The sequence below is a fragment of the Rhopalosiphum padi genome, chromosome 2, assembly GCF_020882245.1.
Source record: "Rhopalosiphum padi isolate XX-2018 chromosome 2, ASM2088224v1, whole genome shotgun sequence".
In the NCBI taxonomy this organism is placed as follows: domain Eukaryota; kingdom Metazoa; phylum Arthropoda; class Insecta; order Hemiptera; family Aphididae; genus Rhopalosiphum; species Rhopalosiphum padi.
In genome coordinates, this window is record NC_083598.1 from 59,252,266 (window position 1) to 59,274,056 (window position 21,791).

A 21,791-nucleotide genomic window follows, 5' to 3' on the forward strand; every position below is an offset into this window, starting at 1 on the left:
TGTGTGAATTCGCGTTTCGGCAACAACAGTGCAATAGTATTATACCGTCGTATTGTAGTGTTATTATATTTCGGGTAATATATATTTTTCTGGATTTTTGATTTCGATGTGGCTCGGGTGAAAAATAAAAAGTATTCTCCCCTATAAAATCTATTTAATAAACGCGCGTGCGCCGTGCGTGTGTATGAAAAAGACATCAAAAACAATTTCGCTCGCCCGGCGGTAGCGTAATACGTAATGACGTAATGGCGTGTGTTCGGACGATAACAGATAGCAGATTACGGTTTTGCTGCCGACGCCGCTAGGGTTTGTGCTCGTCGTCGCCACTATAAAATGTATAATAATATACAGTAACAATAATGTGTGTGTGTGTAATATACTAATATATGCCACTGATGGTGTGTATACCCTCTCATACCTCTGACGACGACGACGACAACAACAACAAAGAGTCCAAATGTCGCACGGCAGTGGATAAAGAGGTAGAACATATTATTATATTATATATTTGCATCACCCCCGTGACTTAATGACGACGAGCCGCATGGTGGATATTCATCTATTTTTTTCAACAATTTGTTTTTCGTTCGTGTCAACCAACTCATCGCACGTGTAACCCTCTATTAATTTATGTATAATATAAATAGTACATAATTATAGTATGTATAAATTTCAGTTGTTATTGGTTGTTGTTGGTGACGAGGTTACAGCAGTACAAAATAAATGACAATATAGCACAAAAAGGGGTACGGGGGTGTTAGTTTACACCTCCATAAAAATGGATAGGGGTTGTCGGGTGAATTTATAACTATTATGAATGGAATAATATAATGAAATTGGTTAAAACTTTTTTTGGTATATTTAATTAGTTTAAAATGTTGACATCCCTTACAGAAAAAGTATGGTACACTGATAAGTGTAGTATAAAATAACATTGTAATGTTTTATATATACATATAGTATGCACATTATTAATATATTATCAGCTATTGTAGCTGGCACGCTCTCGCAGCTGTAGTATACTCTATCGTTACCGCTACATATAAATGCTAACTAAACGTTTTGGTGCGGAGTAAATTAATACGTGATATCATAAAAAAGTTTTTTTTTTTAATAACCTGTTTTTAATTTTATATTCTAGTCGTAAAATGAGTTATGACACTAATATAATATTATGGTTCTCTGATATTTTGTTAAATCTTTTCCCAAACCACTAATTTTAAATGTTATTATTATTTATAATACTAACTGTATTATATATTTTTTCTAACTGATATACATGTCTATTATTTTATTATGATATACAGTTAAACAAATTTCGATTAACATTCAAAAGCAGAATATGGAGTACACAGTGTACTGTACACTTACAACGAGCAAATATTATTTGTTGTCTACTTTGTAAATTTCATGTGGATAACAACAGGTATAGGAAAAAAATATTATATTTTTAAATAAGAGATTAAAAAATATATTATTATCTTATTAGCCTAGGAGGTTATAATATTTTTAAATTAAATGATAACAATTTAAAAAAAAATTTTAAATATAAACTACAATTGAACAATAATATGATAATAATGTCATATTTTGATGTTGTAATTACAACGGTATTAATAGTAGGTAATCATTCTAAATACATTTTTTTGAAAAATATTTTTTTTTGCATATATTATTTAATATTTTAGTCTTGTATAAATCAGTCTTGAAATCGTATAGATTCGTTGATTATTTAATGAGATATTCAGAATAAAAAGGTTCTAACTCATACAAGTCATAGCATACAATAATATACTATTATTATAATGACTAATAATTATTGATAAATCTTGAATTAAAGTCTCTAATCTCTATATTATTATGCATGAAATCATTGATAATAATATTATACATTACACATACTTTAATAACAACAATTTTTTTTTAAAAAAGATCAAAATTTTTATGTGTTGTATACAAAATTAAAAAAAATATAGAATTCTCTTTAGTTATGTATAATACTATAAACTAAATCAATAATGTATCGCTTGAAAATGTAGAGCCATAGAAGTGTTAGATTAAATAATAAATGTAAATTAATAATTATATATTTTTATTATTCCAAAAAAATTATTTTATGAATATTGTATATTATATCATTTAAAAAAAATATACAATAACGTTTCGCAATTTTAAGTTTGATGTAAAAAATATAGATAATGTTAACTATTTTAAACTTTTTTATACCATTATATTGTTATATTTAATATTGATGTAGGTATAAAGTATAATACGTATATAATATAACCATAGGCTTTTTATCGCATATTATATTTTCTAGAATGAATGTTGTGGTTTTTAATGGTACATATTTAATTTTAATTTTTGTTGTAAACAAATATAATTAAAGTTCATAAATTTTATTGGTTGAAAAACATTTTATAGAACAAAATTTTTAAAGTGTAAACAATAATCAATTTTAGTTAAACCTAATAAGTAATAATATACTGTTTTACAGGGGCCTTTATTTGAGCAATATTTTATATAAATAGTGCATTTTTCAATACATTTAATCAGTACATTGTATACCTATAATACGAATATAACATATTTTGTACTGAAAATATACGAGTAGTAGTAACCAAGTTCCAAAAAAAACTTGTTATTGTATTATATAAACGTATTATGTTCACTACTAAAATCAATTTAAAAATAATCGTTTTGTTTTCAAAACAGTATTTTTCCATCAGGCATCATTAATCTATTACAAAACGTACTATTTTTGTATTTGTTGCAAAACGCACTATTTCTAATATTATATGTACCTACCTATTATATTGTTATTTTTTTTATTATAATTCAACTAATTCTCAATGTTAATATCTTAGACACAATTTTTAATTTTTTCCAAAACAATGCCCACTTGAGTCTTATCAAAGTATAATGGTAGTTATTGTATTAAATTAGTCTTATACCCACATATTTCGTTGTTATATTTAATTATCAATGTTCAATTTCGTTAAATAAAAAAACGATAACAGTCTGTTTAAGGAAAATATCCCTTAATTTTTAAGATTATTTAATTACAGGGATTTTGATAATATAAAATATAAATATTATTTAATGATAATTAATTTAACACGTTTTAGGCAAATTACACGTGTAATATTTAAAAAAAATGATCTTCTTATAACAATTTACAATTTAAAAGAGTGGCTGCTATTTGAAAAAAGTTTGTATTACCACCGGAAACCCCTTAAATGATATCTAATAGTATTTAAAAATATTATCATTAAGAATTTAGCCAGCTACATAAGTATTTAAAATTTCAAAAAACTTAGCATTTTAATAAATTTATTATTAAAAGAGAAAATAAGAGCAAGCATTCTCAAGAGTTATGTAAGAAGATAATAAATAAAAAAAAAATGCGTTTCACTCTGGTCATTAATATATCATAAACGTTGAATGTTGGTGATACCTATACTTTCAAGTTGGTAGCGTGTTAAAGTCGGTCGATCATTTTTTTAAAGTTCTCCGTCACTACTCACTTACTATGTAATATACATCTGTCGAGGGTGCACGATAATATACATAATAATACGTGTGACATTGTGCCGAACAAAACGCGTAGTCAATATGATTTATGAACCGTCCGATGTCGACGCCACGCGTATAATAGTAATAATAATGATGATGGTGTAAAAATAACGGCGTTGCATATTATTCTATACGTTTATAAAATATTTATAGGGTGCACCGAGAGGACGTTAATTATTAGTATCATCCCACAAAACATTTAGTATATAGTAAATTTTTTCTCCTGTCGCTCGACAATTATTATTATTATATTATTACCATCGTTAGTTGCCCGAACCCCGTGGGGTGGTCGCACTAAACTGCACATTATTATTATAATATGCGTTCAACAAGCGGTCCGTTTAAAGTACATAATATATATATATATATATAGTATATACCTCTATATTATCATATTGGATACTTTATTATGCTGACACGCCTATAGTGTAATGTATAATAAAATATAATAATGTAAGTGTAACGGCGGAAACGCGTGATGACGTTTGATTTGTATCGATGGTAGTTTTTTTATTACTTACGATAGCTGCGAATTATCAATTTATGTATAATTATAATATTATTATTTGACTTTCCATAGATGACTTCATATTCATTATTAGTAAACTCGAATAATAATAATGTATTATGTTAGTGTGTATCGTATACCGCTAAATGTATACCTACATATCATAATATTCATAATAATAACAAGTGACATAATAATATTAGCAAAATTATAATCGAAAGATTTTTAATGGAATATTACGTAACAATACAATACAGTATATAACCAAACGAAAGTCAATTAAATTACACGAGATTACATTATTGCGTATATTATTGTATAATATTATATAACAATATATACAAACTAAAAACGTAATTAATTCTCTCAAAGTTACATATTATTTCATACATTATTCAGTCGATTATTGTTCCTAATTTTACGAGCACACTCATTCTCTACGCGTGTTTATTAAAAAGTGCATAACATACTCTTTTTAATACATTTGAAATATAATATTTTATACATTCAATTTTTTTAAAAAAAAAGCACAACGAGTTTAATTTACTTTACACTACCACAAATCGCTCTTATAGTTTATTCATTTTATTTTTTAGGTCCAGTTTAAATTTATTATTCCTTTTTGCAATAACAATTGTTGTGTGTGTGTGTAATTTAAATGTAAAATTAGATTACTATGAATTACAAATTTAATATGTTTCGCAAAATACTACAACCTCGGCAGAACTTTGCCATTTCGAATAACACGAGGGACCGCTTGATTTCATCGCGGTGTCGTTGTACCATTTTGCACATAATGATATGCATGTTAGGTATAATATGTGGGGTGGAACCTAATGACGCTATAATACAATAAAATTGTATATAAAACCTTTAACAAATCTCTGTAAGAAGAAAACGAGGATATGTACCTATAGACCCGAATAAAATTAAGAACTGCAGCAGAGAAGCACATTATAATATGGACTTTATGCTTTCGAGTCATTGATGATGGCCACTGCACTGAATGCTACAAAGGCGTTATACTTGATAAACAATTAAAGAAATTCTGTAAGAAATATTTTCGAAATTGTCATAACATACGATATTATGCATCTTATTATAGTTGCAGACGAGCATACAGAATGACACGTGGCATAGATTTCAAGAGTGATGGCTGAATTGTATACAATTAGGTTGACTGCAGGCGCACGAGCGTATTTTATTGTTAATATATTATATGGTATTTACGATATTTATTATTTACTGCCCGATATATAAATAATAAGAAATAATAGTGCCATCAACGTTCAAGATAATAATATGTGAAACTATCTATTAAAAAGTCGGCCAATTTTCGTGATGACAATTGTAGCGGCTTCGTTAATGAAACAATCGGTCATCAGCATTTATTATTAAAATCAAAAATCAAATTTATTTATATACGATTTTACATATTATGACGTCTGCACTTTCGAATATAGTATTAGTAGTTCACTATTATCGGGTGACTTAAAACTTTTACGCAAGTACATAATTATACACAACATAAAACTGAGACGCCAACTAAATCGATGTGTAGTCATTACTACGTATAATATTATGACATATGATTACGAGTGTGGTATGACTATATTATAATATTGAATGAACCGTGGATTTTATAACATATTGTCGAGGCTGTGATAACTGAAGTCGTTGTCGGCATTCGTTATTTTATAAGCCATAAATAACACAGGTATACTTAAATAGTAGATTTAGATTTCTTTTAAACGATCAGCCGTAGGTTTATCAATTATTTTAATTATTCTATAATATTATAAAAGCCTACTTTCATAATTCTCACTGCCTTATTTTGATTGAAATAAGGTTTCAACAAAAAACTACATAATATAATAATTGTTTTGTAGTTTAACCAATTGTCGTAACCCAAAATATATTTATTTTTTTTAATACAGTATTTCTTTATTTAAACATTGTAAGCTAACGACTATAATGGTGCCCAAGTTATAAGCAATCACACCTACACCTTAAACCAATTATCCAGTATAAAATCTATGAAGCTATATCAGTATTTTTATTTTTAGTATTGTATTCAAACGAAACTTATTGTTCATATCACATTTTGAAATTTTTAGTAATAAAGCAATTAATAACAAAATAAACCGTTTCATATAACGTTTATTATTAATAATAAAAAAAATAGTTTGATAATACAAACAATTGTGTTTAATTTATAATATAACTGCACCAAATGTATTAACTCCAATATAAATCGTTATAATTGAAAACGTTGTCATAATTATTATGACATGGACAAATGGTGAAATGATATTTAACTCTTTACTAGAGAACCTAACTGTCTGTACGATAAATATAGATAATTTTGAAGATGTTAAAGATAATATTCCCAATTAAATTCATTAAAACTATTGATTCATCAATTATCACATGGTATAAAAAAATGCTTACAAATTAGATTAAAAACAATTGTAATAATAAATATCACGTTTTAATAATGTCTCCTGAAAAATGTTTTTTTTTTTTTTTGAGTTACGACATTTAACCTTTTAACCACTGATATTAAATCCAATACAATATCCATGTATTATATTATATATTATATATGTGCGTGTGTATGTACATACATATCGTATACCCCTAGTGGAGGTTTGTCGGGCGGACTCGGCGTCGGCGGCGTCTTTTACCCGAAAAATGTGGTCACGATATCGATCATAAAACGGTACCGCCCCTGCGCTGCGCCCGGATATGCGACCCCGAGCACACAGACTCCGCCCCCCGAGCCGCCGATAATCACTCCCCCCCGAACATATATATATATGTGTATATAATAGTCGTACAGTCGATCCTGTACTCGATCTTCACCACTCCGTATATATTATTATTATATAATATATTATATTGTGGCCGGCCACAGCAGCCCAAGGAATACGTTCGGTCTGCGGCCCCTCCTCAACTCTTATATCCGTAACCGCTCAGCCGACACTGCGGATTTCGTGTAATGTATAGTATAAGTGTATGTATTTGTGCCTCGTGCGTGCGCGTGTGTGTGTGTGTGTGTGTATGTGTAATGCTGATGTAGCTTTTTCCGTGGATAACGCGTCGTCGTCGTTAAAATTGTCTATATACACCACCTACTTATATACGTATATATGTATTATGTATTTACTATTTATCGTGTACTTATTATTATGGTATTACTTATATTATTATATTTATGCTATCCTCTTAAATAGTCAGATGCGTTATGACAGAGTGTGGTGCACGCGTTATATTATTTAAATAAAAATCAAAAAAATAAAAGTAAGAGTAAACGTGTGTCAATGTACATATTATAATATATAGGCGCATGCCTACTTTTGACACGGTGTAAATATAATATAAGGTGTCTATCAGCCCTCTAAGAGAAGTGTGGAGCATTGCATATATACATGATAATTATAATATCTATGTATATTGTAATAATGTTTTAAGTATATAATTATTGGGGCTCGGATTTCAATACAACATGCATATTCTTTTGACGTTCTAGAACAATGCATTCCAAGTACATAATTTGTACCATGAAACAGATACTCCAAAGGTGAAACTTTTATTTTGCATTATTTTACATTTTTCGATATTTTACCATTTTTTGAGTATTTTCAGATAAATTTTTAGTGCATATAAATATATATATATATATATATATATATATATATAATAATATGTTTAAACTTACTAAATCAGTTAATTTTATAATATACTTAATTAATATATTAGTTTAAATAATGTAATGACTTAGCTAATTTCATTTATTAAAAAAAAATATAAAAATTAAAAGTATTTTTTTGTTCGATTACACTGTATATTGTATATACCAAGTAAACTAATAAATGGTTTCTTGAAAATACAATAACGGTTGATATAATATGATAATAAGGTAAAAATTTAATTATGTACGTATATATTATGATCGATAACAAAATCGATTACAGCCGTCAACTGGATTCCGGAAATTGGAAAAATAAAAAAACATTTTAAAAATAAATACAGAATTAAATTTTGAAGAACCTATAAATGATAACTTAAAATCGAAATTTAATTAGAAGTACAAAACATGTTTTTATACCTTAAGTACTAATTTAAAAAATGATTTTTTTATAACTGAGTTAGGTATACCTTAATAGTTAATATTAGATAGCTATCTTAAGTCATAATTTAAATATATTATTATTTGTTAACTATAAATTAAGCTCTATGCGAATAATAGCCTTATGTTGATTTAACGCAACTAACTCAAGTTAATTATTTTTGTTAAATTGCACGCCTTTGTTAATATATTTATAAAATATATTTTCTGGGGTATATTGACCTAACCTAATACTCGTTCTTTGTGGCATTCACAAAGGGGTACAAGAATGACATACCTATCAAGATAGATGAAGTGTGGTAGAAAAATTTGTAAATTTACTGGTGGTTTATAATATAAATTATTATAAAATTGAGTAACGCCTGTAATTATAAATTTTATTAATGTAACAAAATGTAAGAAAATATTTTTTTTCTTTTATATTTAATAGGTGGTGGATATGTCGTATAACTTTTTAACACCCTCATTGTACGTGTAAGCAACTGCGTAGCCAAAGCAGACTTTATGCTTGTGTTAATCTTTTATCCGTAATAGATCCCTATAAAGATATCTCTCTCTATAAAATATTATTCAAGTGCAGATTTTCACGTTGATTTTCTGCTGCTCGCTCAAAAACCTGTACCTTATTTCGAAGTAATTATAATAATATTATAACATAAGTAGATTTTTGCGTTTCTGTCACCGTTGAGTTATTATTATCTAGCATTCTAACCCAATGTATACTTTAGTGAGATATTTCATTAGCCAAAACAGTATTTATAATATTTAATATTATATATTATAAGTATAGGTACACTGTAATTGACACATTCGATATTTTTCATCTCGTCACATATAATTATATTGCGATCGGTAATGGTGAGTGGACAGTCACAGTGATAGGATAATATATTATCTTAAGTATTTAAATGATTTTATTATAATTACAGAATCGATACAACATACAAAAATTAGTTGAATAAGAATAAATATATAACATTCGAATTCGAATTTTGAATTTTTGCGATTTGAGATACCACTCAATAACACATCTAAATTTTATTTAAAGATTATTTATGTATATATATTACATTCGTAGGTGAGGATGACTCCACTTTTTTTTTTACTCTTTTAAAAGGATGTACTGATCATTGGTTTTGAATAAATTATTTGGCAACAATATATTTTGGGGTAATTGAAAAAAAGCTTTTTTTTAAATTTAGAATGAAATATGTTTATTATTAAGCGGGACATTTTATTTGATATTTAGGTTTAAAAAGTATAGATGCACCACGCGTATTTATCGTTCATGATAACATATAATAAAATTATGTATTATGCTTGGTTGGCAACGTTAAAATATATTAAACTTTTCTTTGTAAATATAAATAGATATATACACATACTTTATTTATAACAACAGCAATGCTACCACGGAACGTGAAATACAAAAAACATTTTATCTGATAAATATATACTATTTTTAGATTATATACGCGGTAAGCCTTACCGTCAGACGACACGCCGTTCGAGTTGCGACTGTGCAGGACAATGACAAGACGAGATATGACATAGCTATGACAAGATCACCAACTTTTGTTAAGTTGATAAGTCGCTTTTAAAAAACAATTGTATTGAAAGTGTAATGGAGTACAAGGGAAAACACAATTTATTTCGAATACGATTATTTTTGTTTAGTAGGTATGTTTATCTTTAAAAAAAATAAATAATATGAAATTTTATATTATACTCTTTTAAGACGAATTTCAATTTTTTTTTCTCAAATAATATATACAAATATATGTTATCTCGAGCTTTTTGAGATACTATAGTTACGATTTTACGCACAAATCAAAACAACAATTTTTTAAACGACTCATACCTACCTTAATTATCAAATATTGAAATACATTATAGTAATCATTGGAAAATATAATACTTATAGAAGATATAGGTATGTATATATATATAACATATATTGAGTTAGAGTAAAGAACGATATCGTGAACCACGTTTACGAAAATAATTGTTTCCGCAGATAATGTAATGTATTATATTATATAATTATTATGTACAAACACGTGAAGGATTTAAGCCAATAGTGTATTCGGTCAACGGCCGAGAAACCGAAGAGAATAAAAAACGACGTATGTATAATATGTTAAGCTCTTTATCGCCGTCTGCTGCATAATAATTACGATATACACCGACAGTGTGATATTAAATGCAAAACAGAAGTAAATATGATTTAGCTCGGTGACGTAGTTTTAAGTTTAATTATAAATCACTAGCTGGGTGTATAATAATTTTGTTAACGCCCGACACTTTGCTGGAATGGCACGCTAAGCGGTATGACGTTATCATCAACTGACGAAAACTATTTCAGATATTATCACGTGAAATATAGCGGGTATTCTCGGGTATTTTAAAACGTTTTTTCTCCCTCGTTTAGTGTCTCTCTCGTTGTTTCTGTTTCCATTTACTATTATTTTTTTTATTTTTTTGTCATTTATAATCTTGTATGTGAATTGTGAATAGTCTTATACACAACGATTATGTTTAAGTCCCTCAAATAAATTTATCAAGTTCCACTTATGCCTCCCTCCCTCGAGAGATCACACTTGTATCTATAGCCGATCCTTATTAAATACATACTGTGATATTGAATATATTTTGTAGAAAGTAAATAATAAAACATTTAAAATAAAAAAAATATTTAAATAATAACTATTAAGTACAATATATTTAATAAAAATATAAAAGTATGTCTTATATAAGATTAATAATAAAAAATAATGTGTTTTAGTTTCTACGCGGAACGTCTAATGTATTGATATTAGGTATGATAATATTTATTTTGTTTAATGTGTCTCTTTAGGAAGAATACAAATACTTTCTAAAAATTATGTACAAATAAGGATTATTTACGCAAAATTAGATTTAGTAAAAAATATTTTGTTGTAGTTTAAATTGGAATAAAATAATAACCGTAAACAATAAACATTTAAAACTGGTGTGCCTTTGGTTTAGATATACCACATAGATAATACCTAACCGGAGGTTGTAACCAATCTAAGACAGATTAAAAGTAAAAATAAAAAAACTTCACAATAATTTCTCTCAATACTCAGAATTTAGTCATGTATAATTTATAATTTAAATAAGAAATCACGTTGAAACGTTTCTTGTAATTTAGATGTCAAAAAACTGATGCATTACCAAAAATATAAAAATATGTTTTTTTTACTTGCTAATACTTTTCAATCGTTCATTTCATATTATACTTATAAGATTGTTAAAAATAACTTTAAATGACTATTTTATATTTTAAAACATCGTTGGGAGAGTTATTTATTGTGTTGATATTTTTAACGGATATTATAATATTACAGTTATTATTATTATTATTATTATTATTATTATTATTGATTTGCAACAATTTTCTTCTGCCCTGTTGCAAATATTTAGGCCAAAATGAATAATAATAATAATAATGAAATATTTAAAAAATATATATATTATAATATCATTTTCGACGAATGTCTGTTTGCAATCAAAATATCATGCTGTTTTAAACTAGGAATATTTATCGTTATTATAAATATTTTAACATTTTTTAGCACATTCTCGATCGTAAAAAATATAAACCATATCGTTAAAAAGCCCCTTTTATAGACATTTTGTCATCGCAGTCTTTAATTTCATACGCCTAAACATATTTCTTTTAGCTAGATACCTTTAATATACAAATATCAAATATTTAACTAATTTAATTTATTAGATTTAGGTGTGTTAGAAGAGTTAAGTACAGAGTAGTGCAGTAAAAATTCTTGAAGCATTCCCTCAACTACGTAGGAATTTCACTTTTTATAAAAAAAAAAAAACCATAAATACGTACAAACTATAATGTTAAAAATTATAAAACATTATAATCAATAATTATAATTTTCAAATCAGTATAGTCCCCATAACTTTGAAACTTTTATCGTTAAATATAAACTATCCTCGATATTTAAAAGTTAATAATTCAAAAACAACTTATTCGAGTTTCAAATTATACACATAGAAAAAATAATAATTATAACAATAATAATTAGCTAAACAATAAAAACAGTAAAATTAGATGGCGCTTATTTGAAAAAAAAATATGGCCTGTATTACCACATGACACAGTATTTAAATGGTGCAATAAAATTCAAAAGTAATTGAAAATCTGGTGTTTAAATATAACTAAAAAATTCCAAAAATCAAAATTTGAATAGATTATGGTTAAAAAAAAATCAAAGTGAGCATATACCGGTTGATTCTCTTTGTATATAGTAATACTCGTATATTATCTTTATATACTATTAAAACGTGAAGCGATTTATTTTTATCTAAAGTTCTACTGGACCGATTTTTATGATTTTTTTTTAACGCAAGTACTCGGTGAGCAGATAAGTCATCTAATGAGAAAAGTCTAAAAATGTACCAATTAAATAGTTTTCGGAAATATTTAGTTTCCGTGAAGCGATGAGCCCTGATTGCCGTGCGTACAGTCCACACATACACACATATTTACAACCCACACCTCCTATATATGTCTACTGCAGTATTGTCTAGCATAATATACATTGTGCACGCTCACATCCTACTTCTACTGCTATACGTTATCGTATCATTACTAGACGTCAATTCCGATAAGAATAGCTTTTCCTATGAAATAAACAAAGCGCAATGTCACACATTGGATATAATAGGGTTGTATTTACCCTAACCTGTATTTAGTAATCGCCAAATTTATGTTGCCATGTCTACAGTTAAATATTTTGAAAAATTAATTAAAAAAAAAAAAAACATTAACGACACATTATTATAACGATATAATTATACATTTTTATAATTATTCAACAACCTTATATTTTTTTTTACCGTAACTCAGCAGTGTCGGGTATTTCAACTAGTATTACTTATATTTTATATATAATATAGATGTTAATTGTAATTACATTTCTATAACGAGTGAGGCATATAATATATCTACCCTTGTTTTTTTGGAAACAATAGTTCCGTGCGAAGGTTTTTGATAAAAAAAAATGTCAACATACACCTTTATATATGTAGATTATTATTATACATTCTTCCATAATTAGGGTTCAGTATGCTGTGCTGCCGAGGCGCGCCATCGAAAAGTTGAATAACGACCTAATAATATTATGCACACAATGGCCTTTCGACAAACTTCTGTACGCATTATACACGAAAACACGTGTATGTGAAACTTTTCAGTTTATCCATGTTTATCCCCAGCATAAGTATTTATTATATATTAATAATACGTCTCGATCATTGTGCGTACAAAGCACACTACATCTACACAAGTATTATTATAATTTTATCGATCTGTTTATTTTGTGTAACGTTTCTATTTATTACTAAGTATACGACGTTCCATAAAATCTCGGTTTATGTTCAGATCATAATCATATGATATTGTAAAAATATTGAAATAAAATATATTTTGTATAACATCGTTATTTTGTTGATTTATGCTGTAGATTTCTTGTTCAAAATAAAAAGCTAAAATGTATCCACGGACATAGTTTTTAGAACATGTTTGATGTGAATAATTATCAAAATTACGCACGATATAAAAAGTTATAAAGCTTATAAAGCTTTTAAATAGGTTTATACATTAATTATAAATATGATATGCTCGTTCATAATTAATTTTTAATACGATCGATCCTTCGTCGTTTACAAGTTATAATTGATATTATATCATATTTATGTAGCCTTAATGCCTGATAAATTTAAATAAACCCGAATAAACTTTTCTGTGATCACGCTGTTTTTTTAGATCCTTCATACTAGTATTTGATGAGTAGCCGCCATTGGCTACACCCGGCATAATTATTAATTTCATCATTGAGACATTATAATATGAGCTACACAAATCATTCTGAACTTTAAAAATTCTATTAGTATTTATTATTTTTAAATGCTACAATTTTTTTCAAATATTATATATAGCTTTATTAAATTATATTTAAGACTAGAAAATATTAAAACGAAATATATTAATGAAAAAAAAAATAATATTTTTGGGAGTTAAATGCCTAAATGCCTATTATAATTGAGATTTATTTCCCAAATATTATATTTAGATTAAAACGTACAATGCATTCAAACCGCAAATCTGTGGAAACGTTTTACTTCAAAGTATAACAATTATATAATTATTGGTTGAGAAAAGTTTTAAAGTACCTAGGTACAAATATTTCAAATTTATGTATATGAATGAATTGGATTATTTAGATTATTTTTAGATATAATATTTTCTCGATTACCACTACTATGCTATCGTTCAATGTTTATGACAATTAAAATTGATACAATTATATATATGTAAATGGCATGTGTGTTATATGAAATTGTCACTGGACTTACCTGAATGTAAGGCAATTATTGTAATACACAGGAAGACAGCAATATTATAATTCTTAATGTTGTTGGCGTCGTGGGTGGAAAAAAAACCGTTTCGTGGCCATCCGGACGACTGCCATTGCGGTTCCGTCGTCGTCGACAATGGTAACGGAAGTGTCGCAGCACACGCATGTAGGGAGAACTAACCGGCTCTGGAATCACACTGAAAGCAAAGCATAAAAGCACCAGTTTAATATATATATTTTTCTTAACACCTTTTATTAACCGGATATCCGGCAATTTTTGGCGCGCCGCGAAACGACTAGAACCCAAACAGAATCATCATATCCGAAGATGCCGATTTTAGAATAAAATGAAATATAATATGCAAAAATATATACATATATATATTTTTTTAAATCCTCTAATTATAGTAACAGTTTATTTTTGTATTCAACGAAACTCGTGTATCATTTGTATAGCAGATTAGTTGAACCATGTCTAAAAATAATAATTAATATTAACGTTTATAAATATCAAAACTCATAATAATTACGAGTATTTGTGTATGATTATTTATTATTTAGGTATCATGACTGTATTTCATTATTACACTTATCGTTCTATAAAATGTTCATCTACTTACAACTTACAAAGCTTATAAGACCTATAAAATACCACTTCCTTTACCAACCGCTATTAAGCATATAATATAACGTCTTGTAGTAAATAAGAAAACATGAAGATGCATTCGATGATAACAATTTCGCAGTATATTTATCCCAAATTCAACACATATTTTTTAAATGTATTTCTTTTTGCTCTCATAATATATAAATTCCATTGTTGTATCTTATTTTTTATTCGCATAATTTGATAAAAATATTATAAACGGGGCACTCCATATAATAATATAATTATTATAATTAATAATACGCGCACTTTATACTTAAATTAATATGTTTGTCTCCAATTAATTACTTTGTACAATATTTACAGACACACTCGCACGCTTATTGATAATACTTCTCGAGGCTCACATAGAAATTTTAAATACCAACGATTCGTGAATATTCTATACATAATACCTACATCATATTATACTTGGCAATTCTTTTATCGAATAAAACTCATTATTTCAATATCTATTAAGGCTAATCAATCAATTTTTTTTTTTTAAATTTTAGTCGAAATAAAGCAATACTTTTTAAAAAATCTATATTTTAGTATTTTTTATCGTAATATATTTTTTAAGCTTTAACTTTTTTGAACGAAAACATTCGTTTTTAATTTCATATTCTAAAGCAGAAAATTTTTCGGTGAATTTTCATACATAAAAATCGAAATTTGGTGGTAGTTTGAATTATAAGTACTTAAAGTTTAGGCGAGCAGAGTGAAGAGATACAGAGAAACCACGCAAAATGTTAGCCTACAACGCTTTATTTACCTAAACTTTAAATACTTATAACGCGTCCGAATTTCGATTTTTATGTAATGAAAAAGATTCTGCATTAGAATATAAAATTGAATGTTGTCATTCAAAAAAGTAAAAACTTAAAAATTATAAAAATAAAAATATAATTTTTTTTTTAAATGTTTTATTTTAACTAAAATTTATGCAAAAAAAATATTTTAAAAAACGTTAATAGATTTGAAATAATGAGTTTTGTTGCATAAAATAATCACCTATGCTTGTGTACACGAAAATTTAATTTTTCTCAATAGTTATTACTTATTAGTTTTTGAAACTATTATAATAATTGTCTAAGAAACATAATATTATAATATAAATGCATAATATTATTTAAAGATTTAGAAATCAAGATCACATAATATTGTACAGTTATTTTTTTAAAGCATTAAAGTGGTTCTTTTTAAATTATTTTCACCAAAAAATCTAAAAATTTGGGTTATTTCCATTACATCTATATAACATACAGTATAATAGTAGGTATATATATTGTTTTTTCGACTTAATAGTAGTATTATCTTTTAATCTGTGATCAAATTCGTTTATTCTTCACAGTAGCTAATACAACTCAGCAACAAACGTCATATCAAAAATAATTAATTTGAGTGCTATAATAGAATTTCTATTCTGGAAGCTATTAAGAGATAATTCGTTGTGATGCGTCTATGATAGGCAGTTCTAAAAAGTCAAACTGTCAAGTAATTTTCTATTTGTCGGCCATATTCATTTTAATGTATAATATAACTTAATGTAAAAATTAAACTTTTGTTTAAAAACATTAGTAAACAATTTCGATTATATAATGATTTTTTAAGTCCTTTACGTTTACATTTTTATTGATTGTTCGGTATTGTTATATCGATAACAATTAATACGTCTAAATATTTTATTTAATTAATGTCCAACAAGGAAATCTAACAGACGATAATGAGACAGTGAAACAATTAACAAAATATTACTACATACATCACATTACAGCATATTATATAGGTACAGTGACACATTGAATTATAAAAATCAAACCATAGATACTTGGCTATCAAACTGCATTTTTTTAATATTTGATGGATAGCCTACCATAGTTTTATACAATAATCATGATTGCTTCCATAGTAGCGATAAGAAGAAATACTAAGAGTATTGACACTAATATAAAAAGAAAAGACACGGAATTGAATAATAGAGTATACAATGTTGTATATGTTGAGAGAAGGAACAAAGCTAAAATCGGCAGAAAGCGAAGGAATATTTAGCATTAGACGAACAAGAGAATAATCATATTTGTGATGATCAATTTTCAGTAAGTATTACGCAGCTTAAATGAGGAATTGGTTCTAAACACGATTGAATTTTAATTAATTTGTTACTAAACATTGATACCAAACAACTACAGTACTACACCATATAATAGTGTAGATCAAATAAGAGCAAAATAAAAAGAACGATAGGAGTGCTAAAGGTGAACATTTTAGAGAGCCACTTTCATAAACTCAAAAATCTTAAGTGATGTACAAATAATTATATTCATCATATATATAAGCATAATGACGAAGTTTAAAAAAATTCAAGTGGCCACGAAGAGAAAGTTAAATATTACAGTCTAAATTTAAAAGTTCAAAATGGAATATGAGTAAAAGATAGGAGTACATGATCTTGTACGTCAGTCATACATGGCATTCTACATTACAAATCGATTTTAGGGTTAAAACGGTAGAATTAAAATTCACTTATGGTGGATATTATGAAAACAAAATAAATTACTTTAACAAATTGCTTCTTTATATTTAAGTAGAATTTTATCCAATCTAGAAGAGGATAGCTTATTTTTATATAACATTAATAGTTTTACTTGAATATTGTATTTTAGAAATACGAGGACGTGTAGTATAGATGTAGGCTGTAGGGAGAGTTTCTGCCACTTACGCAGCTCAATAATTTTGGAGGATTGTTTTTCAGTGATTGAAAGCAGAAAATACTCATATATATTTGGATGGAATTAAGTACTAAGTATACTCGTTACAGCAGTCAAGATTTAAAAGTCAACATCTAATAAATATATACAAATATTAAAGTTGAATTATAAAAATAATATTTCATAGTACTCTAAATAAAAATCTGGGTTTAAATATACATATATAACAAAAACACGATGATGTTAAAACAAAACTATATTAAATATACTTCCATGATATTATTTATAAAATATCACACTTTAACAGAAAATTGTAGATTAATTTAAATTAAAATAAAACATTTTGTATAATAATATAAAATATATAATATATTATTGGATTCATACATATCGTCTAGCAGAGATGTACTATATATTATAGTATTAGAATATTATAATATGTCTGTTATTGATGATAAACAATAATGATCGTATTTTTTTTGTTATTTTTAATGAACCTATTATTATTATGTCCGTTTTTGTGGTAATTTATTAATAGAGTCATTAACTTGATGAAAAGCTCCTTTTTTTTTACTTTTTAACTTATCTACCAGTTTAAGTGACCATTAATAACTTAGCATTATCCAGTTGATTTGAATAATAATGCATTGAGACGTTAAAACCATGTTTTTAGATATCCTTATGGCCGTTATTAAATAAAAAAATTCATTTTATAATATATTTTGTTAACCCGCACTGTGTACTAAGATTTTGAATGAAACATAGACCAGTTAATATTGTTTGATATAATGATTTATTATTAGTTACTGTATACGAGAATATAATTTCACCGGGTCACCACAGTGTGAATCAAATAAGATAAATATTTGATAAAATTGTTAATTATTTATTAAAAGAAATTTAGAGTTGTATAACCTATAACCGATACCTGTACACATAATTTTCAATAATTGTAGGTAATAATTAAAAAAAAAAAATTTTTTTTTAACTAATTTAAGTTGTATTTCTTTCCCTATTTACTTTAAAAGTTTAAATTTATAGTATATACCTATTATTTTTTTAACTTTTATAGTTATAATACCGTGAGGTATACGTTCTGTAGTCATTGTTCCAACGAATCATATTATTATGATACGTTAGATTCTTAGACATAAGTACATAATATATCATACACTTAATAACATAATATATATATATAGTATTATACTATTATATACTCAGATTTTCGTGATAGTAATATAGTATATTCCGTGGGATGTTCTGCGACAGTTTTTAAGTTTCGCAAAACGCTTGTCGTTAACAGCCGACGCCTAGCGCACGCTGCTATATTATATAATATTATAATAATATATAATATACACTCGAGATACGTATTTTTGTTTTCCTCTATAAAGTATTATTTTACATCGTTATCGCATAAATCGCGCATAATGGTATATTTGAACTGGCGCGGCGAGCATATTATTTTCATTTCGATTTGCAGAGCGCGAACATTATTTTCCTCGTGTGACATGTATAATAAATACACGTATATATACCAAGTAAATATAATAATACACATTTAACCTAAGAGCACGGATATTTCATACGGCTTTCGCGATCGTTTCGTTTTCAACGACTTTCTAATACCGTTGGATTAAAATATTTAAATAACTATTATGATAATATAATATATTTATATTATATTCATTATACAGAGTGATTCACCAGACATCTTTACCCTCATTTTTATCCTCCATAATAATAATGTATTTAACCAAATTCTGATTTTTGAATTTTTTTTTTTGTACATTTTTATAAGCAGATTATATTTTTTTTAAATGGTCCATTCCTAAATTGAAATTCGTTTCCTAGTTATTAAATGTTATGTTTAAAGAATGATGGTCTCATATAAAATATAGCATATAGATGTAATGTTTAATCTATTATGTCTTATTAATTATATTCAATGAATTTAAAAAAATAAAATAAAAATGTTTAAGTAAATTAATATTAATTACTATAATTTTGAAATCATCAACTATGGTACTTGGGCTATAACATCGAAACTTTTAAGATTGAGCTTCAATTTACATATATCAACTTTAAAAAAAAAATAATCTCCTTAACAGATTATAGCAAAAAAAGGGTACATACTAATTTGAAAAAAAAAATGAAGTTAGTAAGGAAATTTGCAAGACAATCTAAAATTCTAAATATATAAAAATATAGTCCTTAATTAATTTAATACATAATTTAAGTGGAAAAAAGGGTATGAAAATGTTTGGTGAGTCACTCTGTATACTGATAAACTGTATAAGTACTTACATGAAGCACTTTCATATTGTTATATGTAATCAGGTCTTCTTTATTTTTGTAAAATATTCCTGGTTTGGTTATACGATTTTTAATAAATAAATATAATCGTTATTATTATTTTTTTTTCTCGCAGCGTATATAATAAAATAATAATAATAATAATAATAATATAATATATGTGATAATTTCGAACAACACAAACACGTTCGTATGTTAAACGGTTTTTGAGTTGGAATCGTTTATAAACTTTGTGGACGGGAGTGCGGTAAGGCGATAACGCATTCCTCTATCTCGTCGTTCGTTTCCACATCGCCAACCTTCCATATACACGATCTTTAAACAACTATGACTCGTTGGAAATTGCATTGCATTTTACCGAACGATTTACGGCCGAAACCCGTGAATACCATATTATCATATTATTATCATGGTGATAATAATGCAAATTGTGCGACTCGTATTTAATGGAAAAACAAATTCGAAAATAATATTATTCGCTCGAACGATTATAACGCTTTTATTTTTTTTCTCCAACGGTGCAGTGATATATAATATATATAATATGTATTATAAATTTATAGCTCTTTAAATAATTAGTTACTTTTCCATAGATAAATAAATAATTTCCATTTTGTTTTTCAACTATATGTGAATTTAAGACAAGATAGTTTTGACAGTTCAATTTCGCATTTGAAAAATTATTTATCTACATCTATACAATAATATTAATACATACGCAAGCGACTATTTAATTAAAATACCTACCAATTATATTATATCGTTTTTACAATACCCCTGAAGCCTGGCGACTATTTAATTTTAAACTATAATTTTAAATAAAGTTATAGAGAAACGAAATGAGATTCCTTGCCAAGTTTAGTCGACGCAACAGTTTCGTTTGGAGAATTATTTATCTTTGTATTCGACACCGTCGTCTCACAAAAACCAATTGTTGAAGTTCGGTCGCAAAACACTTTTAAAATAATATTTTATTTTCTAGTTTTTTGACGCCAGCATTGTTACTGTTGAGTATCGAGTTCTCTAACCATGAGACTATACTTACTGCTATTCAAAATGTATGTATATTGAAAATTAAAGTATGTGCATTGATATATATAGACTGTAGGTGCGTGAAATTTTGTTATAAGATAACTTACTCACACATCGTATAACAAAAATATTCTGTTGTGTGATGAACCAAAGAATAAGTGTTTTTTGCATAATCTTATAGACATTTGCGCAATCATTGTTTTTTTTAAATATTATATAATTTTAATTTTAATTGTATTATCGTGCTACTATTAATATTAAGTATTAAAATTAAAATTTAAAATTGTGAATTGTGTTGTAAATAATTACATTTAAGTATTTATACTATTTGTTGCCAATGTTATATCGTTTGAATCTAAAATACTAATAAATTTTACTAATGATGTTGCACATCAATATCATTAATTTGTACACACTACACAATGTATATCTGTAATTTTTATATAAGATACCTCCGATC

The 21,791-nt window shown here is 26.5% G+C and overlaps 1 protein-coding gene across 1 annotated transcript in view; it reads right to left on the bottom strand.

Moving 5' to 3' along the window:
- The window catches only part of LOC132919019 (protein Skeletor, isoforms B/C), an 85,220-nt gene extending 68,069 nt beyond the window's left edge, over positions 1 to 17,151 (bottom strand). Inside the window, exons 1-2 of the mRNA XM_060980372.1 lie at positions 17,095 to 17,151; positions 14,625 to 14,802 (exon numbers count right to left, since the gene is read on the bottom strand). Coding sequence (XP_060836355.1) covers positions 14,625 to 14,802; positions 17,095 to 17,151 — 235 coding nt within the window. The remainder of the gene's footprint in view (positions 1 to 14,624; positions 14,803 to 17,094) is intronic.
- Positions 17,152 to 21,791: the final 4,640 nt, after the last annotated feature.